This window comes from Syzygium oleosum, unplaced genomic scaffold (genome assembly GCF_021117445.2).
Source record: "Syzygium oleosum isolate NSW1041296 unplaced genomic scaffold, Sole_v2.1 Sole_v2.09, whole genome shotgun sequence".
NCBI lineage: Eukaryota > Viridiplantae > Streptophyta > Magnoliopsida > Myrtales > Myrtaceae > Syzygium > Syzygium oleosum.
In genome coordinates this window covers 9,045,970-9,065,020 of record NW_026607493.1, presented here as the reverse complement: position 1 = coordinate 9,065,020, position 19,051 = coordinate 9,045,970, and the positions used below count along the sequence as shown (strand labels likewise).

The 19,051-nt window shown below is 39.3% G+C and overlaps 2 protein-coding genes across 4 annotated transcripts; one reads left to right on the top strand and one right to left on the bottom strand.

The window, feature by feature from the left end:
* Window positions 1–1,227: 1,227 nt before the first annotated feature.
* Window positions 1,228–5,219, top strand: LOC115692083 (TORTIFOLIA1-like protein 3). Of its 2 annotated transcripts, none has more exons than XR_008817190.1 (5): window positions 1,228–2,232; window positions 2,521–2,629; window positions 2,996–3,591; window positions 3,978–4,482; window positions 4,819–5,219. XR_008817190.1 is itself a non-coding variant. In XM_030618842.2 (5 exons), exons 1-4 carry the CDS (start codon window positions 1,435–1,437, stop codon window positions 4,374–4,376), a joined length of 1,902 nt encoding a protein of 633 aa, XP_030474702.2. In that variant the 5' UTR covers window positions 1,228–1,434; the 3' UTR covers window positions 4,377–4,395; window positions 4,819–5,219. The 2 variants fall into 2 exon arrangements, 1 of the variants encoding a protein (XP_030474702.2); XM_030618842.2 differs by having other exon boundaries at window positions 3,978–4,395.
* Window positions 5,220–6,107: 888 nt separating this feature from the next.
* Window positions 6,108–13,673, bottom strand: LOC115692096 (uncharacterized). Of its 2 annotated transcripts, none has more exons than XM_030618855.2 (4): window positions 13,516–13,673; window positions 12,988–13,164; window positions 8,034–9,299; window positions 6,108–6,463 (listed from the first exon to the last, which is right to left on the bottom strand). In XM_030618855.2, the coding sequence occupies exons 1-4, from the start codon at window positions 13,543–13,545 to the stop codon at window positions 6,431–6,433; spliced, it is 1,506 nt and encodes a 501-aa protein (XP_030474715.1). In that variant the 5' UTR covers window positions 13,546–13,673; the 3' UTR covers window positions 6,108–6,430. The 2 variants fall into 2 exon arrangements, with proteins under 2 accessions (XP_030474715.1, XP_056170436.1); XM_056314461.1 differs by lacking the exon at window positions 13,516–13,673 and adding an exon at window positions 13,325–13,474.
* Window positions 13,674–19,051: the final 5,378 nt, after the last annotated feature.

The following is a 19,051-nucleotide window of genomic DNA, read 5'->3' as shown; positions in this document are numbered from 1 at the left end:
CAAGGAATTAACTCTTCAGTGAACTACTTAATCTGTCGAGCGGGCTCCACAGATGCGCCCACATGCCTCGCAACCTCAATTTCTTCCTAATTTACAGCCCAGAGCATTGGGTTGTTGCTTTTTAAGGCCTTGCTTAAGTCTAAATTATTGTTTTTTTTTTCTTCTTGTGGAAAAGAAAAGAGACTCGAATTTTGCAAATGCTAATTACATGCAACACTCAAAGAATACTTCTTTTTTCTTGTCCAAGCTTCGGTGGAGGCTGGAACGGGGGGGGAATCTATTAGTTGGCGGGTCACAAAAACACCCACAGTAGCCCACGTGGCCCATTCTCAGGTCCTTGGTAATCCGACATCTCTCCCATCTTTTCAATCACCTCGTAACGCTGCTATAAAAACAAAGGAGAGAAAATTCAAGAAAAAAAAAAAGAGAAAATCAGATGGCTAGTGACATTTTATCGTAATCTCGAGGAGCGCGGGGTGAAATGGTGCCGCCACGTGTGCAGCTTCGGAATTTGCAAAAAAAAAAAAAGCGATCTTTAAATTGGCGTCTTATCTAATTCGCGAAAAAAATTTAATGAAATATTGGAAAAAATGGCGAGCTAAGGTGGACTTTCAGCGGACTTGCCGACACCCGAATAGAAACACTCCCAATAATTATAATAATTATTATAAAAAAAAAACTCACCAAATGATTTTTATTGAAGCCTTTGTTATGAATTTTCTGGCTCTAGTCAGTTCCAACTCGCTGAGAAAGTAAATGGCCTGTGCACGTCGGCACGACTATAGTTAAAAAAGGCAAGAAATGTCGAAACCCCAACCCACTCCACGTACCAAAATCCTGTCCAAATCTGCATGATATATTTCCTCCTATATATTTTCTAATAAATATAAACGCTCGAACAACTCGATAATTCATGATATATACGGATATTACTTTTTAGAATTTGAACGACTAGGAAATAGGCGAAGGAAAAAAAAATAAATAACCCATCGGATCGGTTTGATCTTCCCCCTCTGTCGGAAATTGAACGTGCGATTTTTCCATAAATAATTACACGTTGGAGTAAAAAAAAAGAAAGTATTTCTCGTGACTTAAAGCTCAAGGCTAGCTTTACGCATTAACGCTTTTAAAATCGAAACGCCCGTCGCCAAGACGACGTCGTCTCGCTCCCGCCACGTCGCTCCCCCGTGATCAACCTTCCTTCCTCCTTTAAAAGGTCGAACCCAAGCCAACGGAGCAGAAGCACAGCACAGCATCGAAAAAGTGCAGACACACTCTCTCTCTCTCTCTCTCTCTCTAGCCGAGTGGCGACCGTACGCCGCCGGCGATGTCGCCGGAGATACCGGCGGCGCCACCTCCCGCTCTCCCTCCTCCCTGACTCAGCCCGCTTCCGCCGCCGCCGCCGCAGCCACCGAACCGCCGGACGCCGCCACAATGCCGGCCTACGCTCCTCCGCAACCGCCGCAGAACCTCAAGCACAGGGTCCTCACCTGCCTCACCAAGCTCGCCGACCGCGACACTCACTCCATGGCGTCCGCGGAGCTGGACTCCATAGCCCGGTCGCTCGATCCGGCGTCGTTCGCGGCCTTCATCGCGTGCATCAACTCCACCGACGCGTCCGACAAGTCTCCGGTGCGCAAGCAATGCGTGAACCTCCTCGCGACTCTGTCGGCCACTCACGGCAACACTCTCTCGCCTCACCTCCCGAAGATGATCTCCGCCGTCACGCGCCGCCTCCGGGATCCGGACTCCGCCGTCCGATCCGCCTGCGTCAGCGCCGCCGCGGCCCTTGCCACGAACGTGAGCAAACCTTCGTTCGATTCGTTCCTGAAGGCGTTCTCCGACGCGCTCTTCACCGAACAAGACGTGAACGCTCAGACGAGCGCGGCTCTGTGTTTAGCGTCTGCTGTTAATGCTTCGCCGGATCCTGAGCCTGGAAAATTGTGTAGGTTGTTGCCGAGGTTCGAGAGACTGTTGAAGAACGACGCTTTTAGGGCGAAACCGGCGGCACTGACGCTGATTGAGAGCGTAGTTGGTGTCGGCGCGGCTAGGAGTGAGGGAGTGTTGAAGAATTTGGTGCCTTGTGTGCTTGGGTTCCTCAGTGGCGAGGATTGGGCTGCGAGGAAGGCCTCCGCGGAGGTTCTACTGAAGTTGGCGGTGGTGGAGAGAGATTTGTTGGTGGAGTTTAAGCCCGCGTGTTTGAAGGTCTTTGAGAATCGGCGGTTTGACAAGGTATGATTTTTTAATCTTGTACATTGCATAATTTGCAATTTTGTCTGTATGAGTTTGGATGGTGGCTCCAATCAATATTGCAGCTTCGAAGAAATTTGATCTCCAGGACATGATCCATGATAATGAGGTGGTAGTCTAACAGTGATTTCCTTTTTAGGGGTAATTTGCCGGTATATGTATTAGGTAGGCAGTAGATTTGGACCTGGATTTCCGAATTACTTATTGGTGTCGATTTTCCAATTTTTGGATCATGAATTTAATGTAGAATCAATCGATATGGATTTCTAGGTGAAGGCAGTTAGGGAGGTTATGAACCAGATGCTGGAGGCCTGGAAGCTGATTCCTGATCTTTCTGAGGAGGTGTCCACTCCGCATCAGTCAGTCTCTTCTTCCAAAGGTTTGGATCTTTATAGCATTTTTTAACTTTTGCTCTTTACTGGGTTTGTTGCATGATCTACAAAAGGTTGATTTCCATTCAAATTATTGTGGTGCTAACCACTGTGGACCTGAAAATGGTGAAAAAATGGTTATGCAAATTAGATGCTAATCTTGATTTATGTCTTATCGGAACATAAATGTTGGAATGGTTTCCCAAGCCATAGACATAGCCATAAGATTCATGGTTGCTGAATAGGTTCAGATTTGCCAAAGTTCTGGCGTAAGTTTATTTTATCGTTCGCCATATTCTTAAGATCGGTCGCCAATATTTTTCTGTTGCAGTATCTGCTTGATTCAAGCTCTTTCTTTCCCTCTGTCAATACAGAAAATGCGAGCGACGGGCGTTATCCATCTGCATCGAGAACTCTTTCTTCTTCTGGATCTGTTGGGCCTCTGATGAGGAAAAAACAAACACCACCTAGCCGTCCAACTCCACCGACTAGTTCATCTGCTTCTGCATCTGCGAGCACTCTAAGGAAGAGAAGTCCACTGAAGAGTAGCAACAGAAATGTCAGTCCAGTCCTTCGAAAGGGGGATCATAAGAAGCCTTCGGACTGGAAAGTTGAAATTGCTATTTCCAGATCTACCTTATCAAAAGGGACTGGTGGGGATGATCTCAGGGAGAGGAATGAAAACATTCCTCAGAGAAAGAGCAATGAGATTAATGGGGTCTCAAAGCCAGAAACGAAAAGAGCCCTATTCAGCAAGAACTCTGATGAGAATTTGCCCAAGCCTAGTGGATTCAGGTCTGGATCTCGTGTGGTTCCATGTCCTGAGGAGAGGTCTGATTTTACTCTTGTAGGTAGTAACACAGCTGAAGATCACCACCGGAATCACAAGGATTGTGAAGATTTATCATTAATCCGCAATCAGCTCGTTCAGATTGAGCAGCAACAATCAAGTCTACTAGATCTCCTTCAGGTCTGTTTGCTAAGCATGAGCATTGAAACTTTTATTTAATTAATCACTGCTGACTGCACCAGGGAGGGGTACACTAGATAATGAATTAGTGGCACTGTTATTGTATTAAGTAACGGTGCGATAATTCGCATAGCCCACTAGAAAAACATTTAGGATTTCTTCATGTGCAAACAATGTGAAGAATCGCATAGTCAGGTGCCTCATCCGAAGGAAATTTTGCGCAATCAAGAATATCCAAGATAATATGGTAATACTGTTTTGACCAAAAAAAAATATGGTAGTACTGTCAGCTATTTTGGGTCTTTGATTACCTTTTATGGTTATATCTATATCAACACCTGTACTGGTAGTTGTTCTGATTTTACACTCCTGTGTACTCATATTAGAGATTCATTGGGAGCTCACAAAATGGAATGCGTTCTCTGGAGACACGTGTGCACGGTTTAGAGATGGCGTTGGATGAGATCTCATATGACTTGGCCCTAACAAGTGGAAGGATGACTAACACTGACTCCAGAAGAACCTCCTGTTGCATGTTACCTACAGATTTCTTGAGTTCAAGATTTCGGAGGAAGCCTGAGGGCCGGTACTCGAGTTCCAGGCTCATTTCTTCCAATACACCATCAGTACCCTCCGCACGCTTCAGAGGTGATAGGAGCTGTGACAATGGAGTGTGTAATTTGGAGAACCGCAGGTTTCGACAGCAGGGTGGTGCTGGCTTCATGGTGAATCCATTGGCCAAGATTCATACTGAGAATCAGTTGATTCCTGAGATGGTGCAGTAGTAGCCCATACAATTGCCAGGTATAGAGTCATGATATTTCCGCCAGTTTTTAGTTCCGTCTTGGCGGATATTGACCGAAACCTCATCGCAAGACAAGTGATGGCATTGTATGTACCTCCTCAAATTCTTCAGTTGCAACTCATTAGAGATCTTATTGAAAGTTTCATTGCACTTCTGAGGTAGCAAGACCCAAAATCCCCAGCCACTACAGACTCTTAATCTCAATGTCCCATTTTGAAAATCAAGATTATTTTCATGTTAATTATGAAGCTGTTCGACCTCTGTGGTAACCCCTATATCCGGTTAATCTTACCATTTTCAGTCCTAATAACGAGCCACTAGTTGGAGGAATAGGTGGTCGTGTAAACTTGTGGTTCATTTGCCGTTACTGATGGCATCGCTCCAGTATCTGACCTTGATTTTTTTGGCATTCTATGCAACAGATGCGTAGTTTTGTTTCTGATGGAACTGGAACCTCTGAAGTCGAGCAGCTTACCAGATGGACCGTTCCACGTTTAAGACTTGAGACTTCTCTTGTTAAAGTTCCTGTAAAGATGAATCCGGTGAGAGAGAGAGAAGGAAACAGAAGCCGTCACAGATCGCCTTTTGTAATACTTGAAGTGAAAAATCAGCACACCAGATGACATCAACCTGGGCATCCCAAGTACAGAGCATGGAATGTGTACAGAGGGTGATGCTGTCTTCTCTCTTCAGTCGGTCACCTTAAGCTTCGATCTCTCTCCCCAGATCTTAGAGTTTCTTGTATTGCTCTCTTAATGATTGAACGCTTGTGTAATCACTCTCCACTGGTCAGTGTTTGCAAAATCTCACTTCATCGGACAAATGGAACCGTGTTCGCCTTGTGTGATGCTTACGTCGCGCACCCCAATTTCTTACGGGCCGTTAAGATAAGGAGTGCGAAGAGGTAATCGTGGAAGTGTGGGAGATGATTGCCTCGGATCGATAGCCATCGGGGTCCAAGCCCCCAACAACTTCATCGGAAGGAGAAAAACGTTGTCAAACTTTTCAAGATAACCGCAAGTTTGTTTCCAAGGAGTGAGACAGAAAATTACTTTATGGACCGGACACATGCGCCGTGCAGTGTATCTGAACGTTCGAATCCGATGGACCTACGTTGAATCTGGTGACATCCATCGCTTTTGCTTTTTTCCTAGTGGCCCTGTTGTTGAACTTGGTGAGATCCATCAATTTCGAATGATGCAGATGGACTTGGGTGCGTGAACCCCTCATGCCTGCAATAACTCCAAGAAAATATCGAGGGGGATTTCGTTAGCTTGATTTCTGGACTGATGGCCTCATTATTCTCTTTCTTATACGCTTTGTGGACAATCAATTCGGAACGAATTCGCTACAGTTGTGCTAACTGTATTACTCCGATCAGGGTTGGTTGTACCGGGACGAAGTTCTCTGTTCCGATGTATGGGATTCTCTCAAACCATAGACAAGCTTACATCTCGAGCGTCTTCAATTTGAGCCGCGGGGAGAGAGTTCACGGGTCAAATCTGGAAGCGAAGATCTTAAAATCTCGCCACGAGTAAGCTAAACGATCGGGGAATGTGAACCACACGGTTCAGAGTTCAGACTAGTTATCAAGAGATGGGAATATATAACCCCAGAGGATGAGAGCCCTGGATTATTCATGACAGGCAAACGAGCTTCCAAGAAAAACAAGCAATTCTGCAAGTATTTCAAAATGATGATCCCAACACTATAACAACAATGAATGTCATCATTAAATATATACTGAAAAGTTTCGTTTTATTTGTCTATCTATAATACTGTTATAAAAAATAAGTAAAAAATAACTATACCATGCATATTCCATGGTCATTATTAAGGTATAGTTGGATAACTACGAGGCTAATGATAAATTACGGAGCAAATATTGTTCATAGATGATCGGATCGCTTCCTTTTCAAGAATGCTACCTGTCTCGCTACTACTTATATAGAAATCACCAAAAAAAATTGTTTTCTTTGAAACCGGGCTACTGAGGAACTTCCCGGTCTCTCTTCTTTAACAGCGACACGGCCTCTAATCCCATTTATTCCGTGCCAGAGAGATAAGCTGCACAGCGCAATTTACAATTAGAAAGGGTTGAAGAAAGCAATCTATCAACAACATGACAACTCAGAAAAAGGTGAAAATTCTACTCTATTGCATATCCTATGAGCAAAACCTTTTGCCCCTTGTCATTGAATAGCACGATTTTATCCATCTGGGCTAATTACATATCCAACCGCAGAAGGTTTGTACTACGCAAGGCAGACTGGCAGCACTATGACACATAATTCAGGCATTCATGACTCCCAACTCATTGCAATAAAACTCATCGTGTGCAAAGAGGCAAAGGAAAGGAAACAAAGACATTTCAGGACAGACAAATGGTCTTACTTAAAAGTTAGAAGAATGGAATTCTTTAATAAATCATCACTTTGCAAATATTCAATTCCTAGAAACCGCCAACATGAGAAATGGGGTAACTAATCTGTGATTGGGGGTTTAAGAAGTGGGAAGGCCATACCTACAGTTTGCACGGCAACTAGAACCAAAAACAGAAGGAAAGGCCATGGGGAAAACCTTTATTCTCAAAGCACACAAGCATAAAGAAGTTTAGCAGCCATTGAAGACAACTGTGAAGAAGGAAGTAGAAAAGATGGACACAATTTACTGCTGCAGTCGATTTTCAAGCAAAGAAAAGCTTAATTTGCACGAAAAGTGCATTCACATGATTGCAGCTGAAGCTATAATCAATGAGGATACACTGTTCTGAACAATTAATGTACTAAGGTAAAAAAATTTCCAAAAAAAAGCCTCAGAAAATAAAAAGAAGCGTAATGCACTTACTGTAATTGGAAAAAGCCATTTAGAAATGCATCAGGATGCAGTAGTTAAGGATGTAGTCATGGCAATCAAGCAAATCCAAAATAGTTACAAATATAATAACAGGTCTCCACTACAGCCTGTTCTAACTTATACTCCATAGAGGCATGCAGAGGAACCTAGGATAAGTATTAGAGGTCACCAGAAAAGTTGAAAACCGGTAACTACAATGTATGTTTCAGGCTATGGGGTCATACTTCCACCTGTACCCTATGATCTACACCTAGTGCAAGATCCTTGCAGAAAAGTACAGGTACCCTAAAAAACAATCTTCAAATAATGTGCAGTTACTTGTAGTTATTGTGTTTTAAGGTACTTTACTTGTGCAATGTTTTGGTTTATCATCCTCCATTATTCTTTTTTTTTTTTTGGTCGTGACATGCACATATTATCTACTGTGTCGAGTGTTTTCGTAATTGATAGAGGTTCAGTAAGTTTTCACTTACTAAGAAATCTAAAATAATAAAATACCGGGTAGAGAAACCCATAGAACCAAAAGGTTCTAGTGTTCAGGGCCGTTCTAAGAGCCTACAAGGTAGATTTCTAGTTTCAAATTTTTTTCCATCAATGTCCACATGGTAGATCTTAGGGGAGGACAAACGCCCTTCCCACCCTAGAACCTGCACACCACTACATTGTGTGCTGAAGGCATTTCCAACAGCAGATCACACACTACCAGTTAGAGGCTACATAACTAGATAAGTTAAGCCAAATTTACAAAACTTCCCATACAACCAAATAATACATCACGGACCTGTTCTGCAATTTGCACTAGCTGTTGACTGTCTTGAGATGTTTCACATGTAAGGGCAGAGTTCTCCATCTTCAAAGAATGGTCAAGTTTTTGTTCCTTTGGCTTCGAAGTAATATCAGCACCACAGAAAGTGCCATTAGGGCTGCACAAAGTTTCCTTCTTACGCCTAGTAAATGTGAACTTGAGAAGCTTATTCTCCAGAGGTCTGCCTGAAATTCCGTCACTTACACTAGAAGCTTTCAGATCTGCGTTTGACAAGTCGTTGATTTTATCTTGATCTGATGTGGCAGCTAAAACATTTATATGCTGGACTCCACCATTACCCTGTCTTATATTTTCTGATTCCTTTGGCCTCTTACTCCTGTTAGTTGCATCCACCATAATACCAGGTTTAACAAGCTCAGCATCTTTAAGAGTAACCAGAGCACCTGATTTCTCCATAACTTCAGTTGCCTCTGAAGGTGAATGTAGTCTGCGTGGTGGATGAGACTCCTTAGAAGTTCCGAAGGAAAAAACATCAGTTGCTCGCTGCTTTGTGAAAGTCTGGTCAAGCAGCTTCCCCCACGAGGTATTTTTGATTCTGCATCCTGGAGTCCTTTTTCTTTTTCTTGTAACAGTTTTAGAGACCTCATTGCAGTCCGCTTTTATCATTTTCAATGCAGAGGGTTCTCTCTTCCTCCCATAATTCTTATCCACAGAGAGGTTGGATACCGCAGCTGACACTTTGCCTTCTCTTCCCCTACTGTATGTCCTATGTTCAACATTCTCCTCTTGTCCGGAGAAAGACAGCTGTGCAGACGAATTCTTTTCAAATGCCCGCACTGTCCGAGTGCCCTTGTTTCTCCTAAGCTTTGGCCCTTTGCCTCTCATTACTGTGACAGAAAAATTACGGTTATGAACACGACAGTAGTTTTTGAGAGCTTGACCTTTACAGGAGCAATTACTCCCCCCTGATACTTTATTGGAACTGATATTCATGCCAGAAACTTCATCTGCAGTCTGTGAATCGGACTGAGACTGTCCTATGGAACGAGAAGTATTACGTCTGTTTCCCCCTAAAACTTCTTCAGGTTTGACAGTGTCACCAATTGTAAGAGTCTTACTAACTTGATGCGATTTATGAGTTCTTTCATTTTCCAACTCATCTCGAGCTTTATTCAACTCTTCTCTAAGCTCTTTGACAGTGTTCTCAGATTCCTGAAGTTGTGCCTCAAGCTCTTCAATTCTTTCTTGCTGCCATGCTGATGTTGTTTCTGCTTCACTCAACTGCATATAAGGAAGAGTTGTTTAATGCAGTTTTTATTCCAAAAGTGCTAGAAGGATTTGAAGATTTTTTAAATAGCTTATGAAAATAAAAGATGCGTGTTATCTAACAAATCCAATCAAAAGGATAAAAGTTTCATTCCCATATTTTGCTGCCTCATACATAAGTCGTAAGTCTTACAACATAATACAGTCCAAGAAAAGTATGAAAGAATTTTGGCACTCCAGAAATTTGCAAAAGACATCTTCAAGTTTAGCAAAGTCATACAATGACATGAGGACATCGGATAACTTCATTTTTCCGTAAAGTAGGTATTGCCATCCCCGAAAAGATAATTTGACTGTACTAATATTTATAGAATTTCAAGCACTTTCATACCTATTCACTATAAATGAGAAGAAGCAAAAGGAATCGGTATAGAGAATATTACAAACATAAACGTACAGAGAAATGCATAAAGATACTAGCTCTTGCCAAGAATATCATGAATATAAACATTGCAGAGAAAATGCATAATGATATAATTGTACGACAAAATTCGTGAGGCCACAAGCATCAATATATGCTCCATCATGACTTAAAAATCATGAATTCGAGTCTTTGGATTTTCTGCAGCTCTGGAGAAAACCTGCACGGATGACTCTTCTCCCCTGTGATGTCGGCATAATGTGCAGTAACACTATTGTAGTTTAAAATCCCAGATATGCAAGAAAACTGTTTCCAAGGTCACTTTTTTCATGACAAAGAAAGCAAGGCAATGCCTTAAAGTGTCGAGAAAAGACTTAATGATACGAGATATTTGAAGAAAAAATCAGGAGATACCCTAAATTATTAAAAGATAGGATATTGACTGGAGTAAAATCAAGCGGTACTTTCAAAATTCAGCCAAAAATAAGGACCACATATTATACAACGCAATAAATTATTTACGCATTTAAATCTGATAAGCCTCTGTTAGGAAATAATAATAAGGGTTAAACAGTCAAAAGTTATTTTATATCGAGAGGGTTACACATATATATTACATGTATTCTTGTAATCCTTTGATTGAGATAATACAATACGTATATTTCTCTCTCTCTCAAATCAAAAGAGGAAATAATATATGCATGCAGGAAAAGAACGTGGAAGGGAATGTTTTGTGCCAAAAAGGCAATACCCCAAGGCAACGTATAACCGTCATTTAAAAAATGCCTAATATGCCACTGAACAAGTCCCATTTCAATATCACGTAGCCGTTATACGATAAAATACGGAAGATATTGACAAGTAAAGTTACGTACTACTTTCCAAACTTCTGCCTAAAATAAGAAACCATGCATTGTTTACCTAAATGTGATGGACATCAAATCACGACGGAAAGTTATAGACAAGATGTGCATGCAGGAAAACCTTGCAAAAGGGTACGATTCATGCCCAAAGGAGGAAAAGTGACCCTTCAATGAATCAACTAATAGGCCGAGTCGAGGTTTGAAAAACAACCATGCTTCAAAAAATGCCTAATATGCCTATAACAGGTCTCATATCAAGCCAAACAAGAGTAGAACTGTCCACTATCTCTCGGGTTTCTCCGTTTATTCGGTCCATGCATACCCGAACAAAATATGCAAAAAAAAAACTATATTTTTGGATGATTAGCTTCCGCCAAACGTCAGCTAACTACAACAAAGAACAAAGTGCTCAAAAGTACAACAAAACGATAGTAAACATAGGTATCTTGTTCGATAAACTACTTTAAGACACTCGTCTTTTTAGTAACGGAGAAAGTTTCTCTCAGACTGAGTATGCATTTTATTCATCACGAATTGAAAAAGACTAAAGCTGTTTGTATGCATCCTTGCCGACAAGTTTGAAAGCAGAATAACATGCCTGGGCAGTAAACTACAATTTAAAGATAGTTTAAGCTCTAAAAATTGACATTATACAAACAATCTGACAAGCATGACCTTTTTCCTTATCGAAAGACAATTCATTACTGAAGATCTTCTGTGTTTGGTATTAAAGCACAATGCTTCATTTATCATTTGAATTGGTATGTCTTTCTCAGTGTAATTAACAAAGTAAGCTTTCGTTCAAGGTAGCTGAACTAACAGAGCAAAAGAAATGTTCAGTAGGTCATATGCAAGGATATGTGTATTCACTTGGTGCTCCTCAAATTTGACATATCAAAAATATATCACCGAGACTGAACTGGTGGGATCAGATTCACCTATCTTTTTCTTTAACGACAAGGGGGCACTAACTAAAGAGATCAAAACCAAGGATTATCATGGTACAGTACACTAGCGGGATCAAGTCCTTTATTTTACGTCATCTTAACAGAGAGTGGCAGGGATATTTCTCAGCCTCGAAGGCAGGTCATTGTAGTAGCTCCACTCAATTCTCATCCCTTACATGTGCATCAAGATGTTTTTGCATGATTTCATGCATTACCTTCGTATAGTGGAAACTTTGATGTTCTCGTTTTGGATACTTCATGGATTTTTGGGCACGAGATTAATGAAATTTTAGAACTTCAAGATAGAGAGAAAACTGCTATTTTCATGCCAACGATCAAGACAAAATGCTAAAATTGATATGTATTTACAAGTTATGGTGTATAATGTTGCTACAAATTGGCATGGCAGACTAAAATTTCATTGCAGCTTCAGTTGCACCAATTTTCTGTGCATGGTACTTGGAGTACAATCAGGCATGATTGCTTCCAAAGTGCCGTGGAGCAAATTAATGGTGCCCAACGCATTTATAACTTAACAACGCTTCATTGTTGGATGACTGTATAAGCCAACTAGAAAGATGGAAATAGAATGAAGAAGCAATTAGTTAACTGTTTCAACCGAAGAAAAATCTAGATACTGTCCATATTCGGCCATGCATTATAAAAAGGTGAGCCAATGAGACGTTCCACGAGCTGAAACAGAGGGAGCAGATCGAGATTATCTATTACGCCTATTGCATTGAAGGGAAGACTGTTATAAAAGTCAGGTGCTTAAACCAAATCATGGGATGTTCCGCTTCACCATACATGGGGTTGTATACTTATACGCACGTCACTCGTAACAAAATTAGAGGAAGAAAGCATCCTCTATCAACCCAAGTCTAATCTTATCTTTAGACACGCTGCCTTTGAAAGTTAAGCGCAAAGTTTAGTATAGACACATCATTCAAAACTGCGGGACACACATCTAAGTGATTGTTGACGGCCCTATCAATTCTGCATAAGAAACAAAGAATGAGAAAGACTGACCAACACTACCACCAGGCCTATACAGAAAGCTAATTGCTACTACAATTGTAGCAAGAAAAAGGACCTATCTGTGTGTTCTTGTGGCAACTGAATTGGTTTCGCGTACAATCTATCATCTATTGCTGTACCCAAAAGTGTACGAAATAGCACGTAAGGATAAAACCCTAAAACTAACTACTCTACGAGGAATATGTTTCACCGCAAAACTTAGTGTAACATTCACAGAGTTACACAACTGGTGAAATATAGATAACAAAAGCAGACAGACGGCTGCAGCTTCTAGGAAACGAGTGCGATGATATCAACTAAAGATCAAAATTCCACTTTCAAACAACAATCCACATTGGCCATGTCAATTAGTCGACATAAAGACCCCAGGCTCCGCATCAAACTCAATGCCTGTAAAACAAAAGCCAAAGCAAGACGAAACCGACATGTTATACCTTGGCATCACACATTTGCTTTAACCTCAAAAGCAACCGCAGCGCCTCTCCTTTTGAACTAAATAGCTCCTCCTGAAACTGAGTGGCTCTTCTTTCGGCTGCCATGACTCGCCCCGCCGCCTCCTTGGCCATGCCTAAGATAATCTCCGCGTACGCCTGCTTCAAGGCCATCAATTTCTAACCAAACAGAAATTCAAAAAACCTCAAAACCAAAATCAAATACAAAACCAACATCAGCACAATCAGAACAGCCCTGAATCACCGATCATTGCCCACCGGAAAAAAAAAAAAAAACCAAAAAGCCTCGAAAGAAATGGAAATCGACCAGGAACTCCACCGGAATCACGCGAACCATCAAGAGGAACACGATCAGCCAATCATAAACCCGACCAAAACGAATACGGCAAACGCCATTCCCGCCGGAGGCAGAACGAAACCGTTAAAGAGAGAGAGGGAGAGACACCCGGCTATGATCGACAAGGAAGACAGAAAGAGGATCGATCGGTCCGTCATTCCAATGGAATTTACCTGAAAATCGTCCATCATGGACTGGTGCATTCGATGGGTCTCTTTTCTGCTTCTTCGTAGGTCGCGAAATTCTGAAAGCGAACACAGCAGAGAGAGAGAGAGGGGGAGAGAGTGAGAGCGAAAGAGGTAGTTGTGTTTTATTCGTTTTCTCACTAGCAGGACCAGCTGTCTGTTATGAACTTGAAACTCTCATTTTCCTCGAGAGAGATTGCCTTCGGAGGCGCTCTTAATTACGAAAGAACCACTGGTGCCCTCTCTCTCTCTCTCTCTCTTTCGTCGAGTGGAGAGAGGGGTTTTCGATTTGTCTATGGGCGGCGCGCGCGCGCTCTTACTGAGGCCGGGGCCCACCGGTGACATGGGCCCTTGCATGCTGCCACGTGGACGCTTGCATGTAGTCGTGGCCGACGGTCGCATTGGAAAAACGTGAGCAATTCTCCGGTGCATGCGGCACATGTGAGATCAGTACAATCCAGCCTTTGGATTATGTGGGTCCCGCGTAGGACCCACTGATATCAAGGGCTCATGTACGTCGGATTCAGATGCGAGGGTGTTGGGGGGCTTACGGTGGGTGGCGCTCCAGAGAATCTTTGTTGGGCAAATGGTGACAAGGGGATACGAGGATAAGGAAAGGTTTTGAAAACACTTTGACTTCCTGTTTTTTGTTATATGCCTTTTGCAGTTTATTAAATTATTCGCTCTTCCTAGGAGCATGTAACGGGATGTCCAGTGATTTTGCATTGTTCGTGCGCGTTGAATCTTATCGGTTCTTAGATAGAATCTTGTCCAGATTCAGAATGTCCTTCAACTAAACAATGCAAACTATGATACCATTTATGTTGCGAAAATTAAATGCCTTGCAATATGACCAATTTGGAAAGTGAGCAAATTTTAGATTAGCCTCGTTGATTAACTCGCCAATTAATTATCGTGACTTAACGAGTATGGTAATCCCATTTAGCAGGTTCAAATCTAGAAGAAGAAAGACGTATCGCGCATTTATTTTGTTGAAACTTCACCTACTAAGCATGGATGGGAAAGCACCAAAAAAGCCACAACATGTCGCATTAGTGCCAATTTAGTCTTAAATATTTCAATTAGGGTAATTTAATCTTAAAATTTTCCACTTTATGCCAATTAAGTTCATCCGGCCAATTTTGGCCAGAAATCGCTGACGTAAACACCTACTATCTTACATGGTGCGGCTACGGCAAGCCCTGGCTTGCCAAAATAAAAGAAAAAAATTATTAAATTTTTAAATTTTTAAAAATAATTATAAAAATTGTCCATGTCAACACTGATTTTGTCATGTGAGATGGCCATTGTCGACGTCAGCGATTTCCGGCCAAAATTGACCGGATGGACTTAATTGGCAAAATGTGAAAATGTTTAGGATTATATTGGCACAATTGAAAAATTTAGAACTGAGTTAGTACCAATACAATATGTTTAAGATTTTTTTTATACTTTTCTCGAAATACGAATGATAGCAAATTTTGAATTAGGGGATGACTTTGATATCCTCTATCCAAATTTTCCCCTAAAACTAGAATAACACGTAATAAAACTAGAACAATTGCCTCTTTCAATTTGCAAAGTATTAATGCTATTTTTTTGTCGAAAACAAATTATATTCATTGCTAAAAAAGATACATGAGAAATATAGATTTTCATGGCAAAGAAAATCAATGCAGAGAACACTACAAAACAAAGTCAAATCCAGAATACAAGGGAGATCAATAGAGCAACGGCAATATTAAGCACACACTCATTCCATAAGAATAAATCTATCAAGCAAAATCGGTAGTCGATCACTAGATCTCGTATCATTATCAGTGATGAGCATACGCTGGAAATTTCTTTCCAATAACTACGACGTTGGCAGTTGGCGGTGCTCGCCTAGGTTTGACTTTCTCTATTCCATTGTTATACAGAGACAACCAAAACAGGTTGAATAAACACAAATCTAATTTTTGGAAGAGTAAATCTTCGTAGTTCTGTGAGACGCTCTTATGCGATCACCAATGAAACTGGAGAAAAAATGCTATTTATATGCTCATTTTTCATCTAAGCGAGTTGCCATAAGTTAGATAATCACCTTGCTGATAGGAATTTGAACATGCGATTCTAGACAAACTATGCATACTAATTATATGTTTCCGAAGGTTGAGATGCAATGCAATAAAACTAGGGTGCGATGTTTTATGAAAATCATCTTCAAGGAAAATATTTAATTTTAATGTCTTTTAGGGAAAATGATTTCCTTTCTACGAGAAGGGGAAGTCGTTTTTCCTCAATCTAAACTTCTTGTTTTCAGCCTCCCGGAAATTGTTTTCCATAGATTAATTAATTTTCCGTCATTCGAATACCAAAAAGTAGAAAAACAATTTTCAGGAAAACGGTTTTCCTTCAAACAAACGGATCCTCCGTTGAGAAAAGTGAATAAAGTGAGGATACATAAAAATGCCGACTTGTACGTTGCTACAAGTTAGCGACCATGGTAATTCAATTCAACATGTTCAAGTTATGAAGAGGATAATCGTGCATTGTTGATAGAAGTGTGAACTATGCGTGGTACCGAATAATTTGAACACCAAACGGGGGAATGACCACGACATTCTCCCAATTTTCTCCCCCATGACGTGTATTTATGATCGCTTTTCAATCGTGCAATAAATGGCGAGACAACTTATACGCTCTTCCTCGTCTAGGTGAATCAAGGATGACATGGTCCATATCACGTAATTGATAATCTGATCGCTAATCGTAATATTCAACACTTAAATTGCGAGGGTACATTCAAACTATTTCATCTAATTATCCTTTTGAGGATCGATGCTGTGTTGTACAACCAAGATGAAAAGGGAAAAAGCGATATGATTAGTGAAAGTGCCAATTCGCAAAGTCTTTATAAGGTGGTGATAATGGCAACTCACATTCCATGTCTTAAAAAGGAAGGTAGAATCATGCTTTTAATTCGTTGTTGAGACTTCACTTACAAAATATACAGGGTAGCAAAGAATTTCAACAGCAAGAGGAAGGAGAGAACAGCTATGCAGTCCTTGAGATTACCCTTTCAAATTGCAAAATTTGAGACAACTTATCTGCTCATTTTCATGTAGTGAGCTGAGAACAATGCTAGGTATATGATATATTGGATAATTTCATCATTGATAGTAATTTTACACATGATTATTTTACTATTCTGTATGAATTATAAACAATTCCCTTCATTTTTACTATCAACGTGAAATTTATCATCAAATTACACATTTAGAGTTAGATAAATTTATACTAATTCGAGAACAATATTTATTGCTACAAACGAATATAAAATGAGTATGAATTGGTAAGTTGAGAGAAGTTTATAAAAGTACCTACTTTTGTTATTAGAAATCGTTTCAAAAATTAGGAAAAAGAAGGACTTGTATGTTACGAATTTAATCTTAACTATAATAAATATTAAATTAGACGGAAAAAGATGGATATATAAAGAAAATCTATATAAGTCAATCCTGTCGAGAAAATATGCACGTGCCATTACTTTTATACTCATTCTTTTAACGGGCTAAAGTAGTTAATCGAAAAATAATTTTTTGTAAGTAGCAAATCTCATAGCTTAACTTGTGTTAACGAAAAACTAGGAGTGTGTTGACACCAAAAATAAGTGTTGTAGTCGTCGACTAGGGCTTGCTAGAATGACGATTGAAGCAGAAAATGCTAGCGAATAACGATAATCATTCTGTTCGAAATGAGTTCGAACCGTAAATAGATTTTTCTATTTCCTGCTCCTGATGAGTTTCCGAGAAAAAACCCGTTTGATAATGACAAAAATTTCTATTTCTAAACAAACCCGTTTGATAACAAAGACAAAATTTCTATTTCCGAAATAAAAACCCGTTTGATAAACAACAGAAAATTCTATTTCCAGAACAAAATCCATTTTTTAGAAATGGAATAAAAATAATAAAAATCCGAAAAATTCATAAAAATCTTTAAAAAATTCAGAAAATCCCAAAAATTGAAAAATTCCAGAAAAAATCATCAAAATGTCGAGAAAATAAAAAATTTAGATTTCGGGAAAATAGGAAATTTGTTGAATTTTTCAAAAAAATCAAGAAATCAAAATTTCAAAACTTCACGAATTGCTTAGAATACTGTACACCACTTTTAGTGAAATTTAAATTTTTAGGTGCCCAAAAAAATCAAAATATCAAAAATTTCAAAACTTCACGTATAGTTTAGAATACATGTATAGCCACCCACTTTGAGTGAAATTTAAATTTTTAAGGTGCCCAAAAAATTCAAAAACTCAAAATTTCAAAACTTTACTGATATGGCTTGAATACCTGGCCACCCACTTTGAGTGAAATTTTAATTTTTGAGGTGAAAAACAAAAATCAAAAATTTCAAAACTTCACAGAATGACTTAGAATACATAGCCATCCACTTTGAGTGAAATTTAAATTTTTTAGGTGAAAAAAACATAAAAATCAAAAATTTCAAAACTTCATGCACGACGACACAATACCTCTAGCCACCTACTTTGAGTAAAATTTAATTTTTTTTAGATGCCCAAATGGTATTTTTTATTTTTATTTTTATTTTTTTGGTTCCTAAAGAAAATTAAATTTCACTCAAAGTGGATGGCCACATGTATTCTAAGCCACTCATGTGAAGTTTTGAAAATTTTTCTTTTTGCTTATTTTTATTTTCTTTCGACACCTAAAAAATTAAATTTCACTCAAAGTGGGTGGCAGTATTCTAAGCAATTATGTGAAGTTTTTATTTTTTCGCACCTAAAAAATTTAAATTTCGCTTAAAGTGGATGGCTACAGATGTATTCTAAGCCATTTTGTGAAGTTTTGAAATTTTTCTTTTTTTTTTTTTTTTTTCTTTTTTAACCTACAAAAATAAAATTTCGCTCAAAGTGGGTGGCCACGGTATTTTAAGCCATTCTCGTAAAGTTTTGAAATTTTTACTTTTTTGCTTATTTTTATTTTTTTGGCATATAAAAAATTTAAATTTCACTCAAAGTGGTGGCTACAGTATTTTAAGCTATTCTGTGAAGTTTTGAAATTTTTTATTTTTTTATATTTTTAGGCACCTAAAAAATTTAAATTTCACTCAAAGTGGATGGTATAAAGTATTCTAAGACATTCTAAAGTTTTGAAATTTTTGATTTTTTTTTTTTTTATTTTTTCGCACCTAAAAATAAAATTTCGCTCAAATCGCTCATGTATTCTAAGATATTCTCTGAAGTTTTTAAATTTTAGAATATTTTTTGGCAACTAAAAAATTAAATTTTGCTCAAAGTGGGTGGCCATAGGTTTTCTAAGCCATTTTGTGAAATTTTGAAATTTTTTATTTTTATTAATTTTTTCGTACCTAAAAAATTTAAATTTCACTGAAAGTGGGTAGCCACGATTCTAAACCATTCTGTTAAGTTTTGAAATTTTTGATTTTTGCTTTTTTTTTCTCACCTCAAAGATCGTGACTTCCATATGAATATGTGTGTTGAAGAAAATGAATTCTCGAA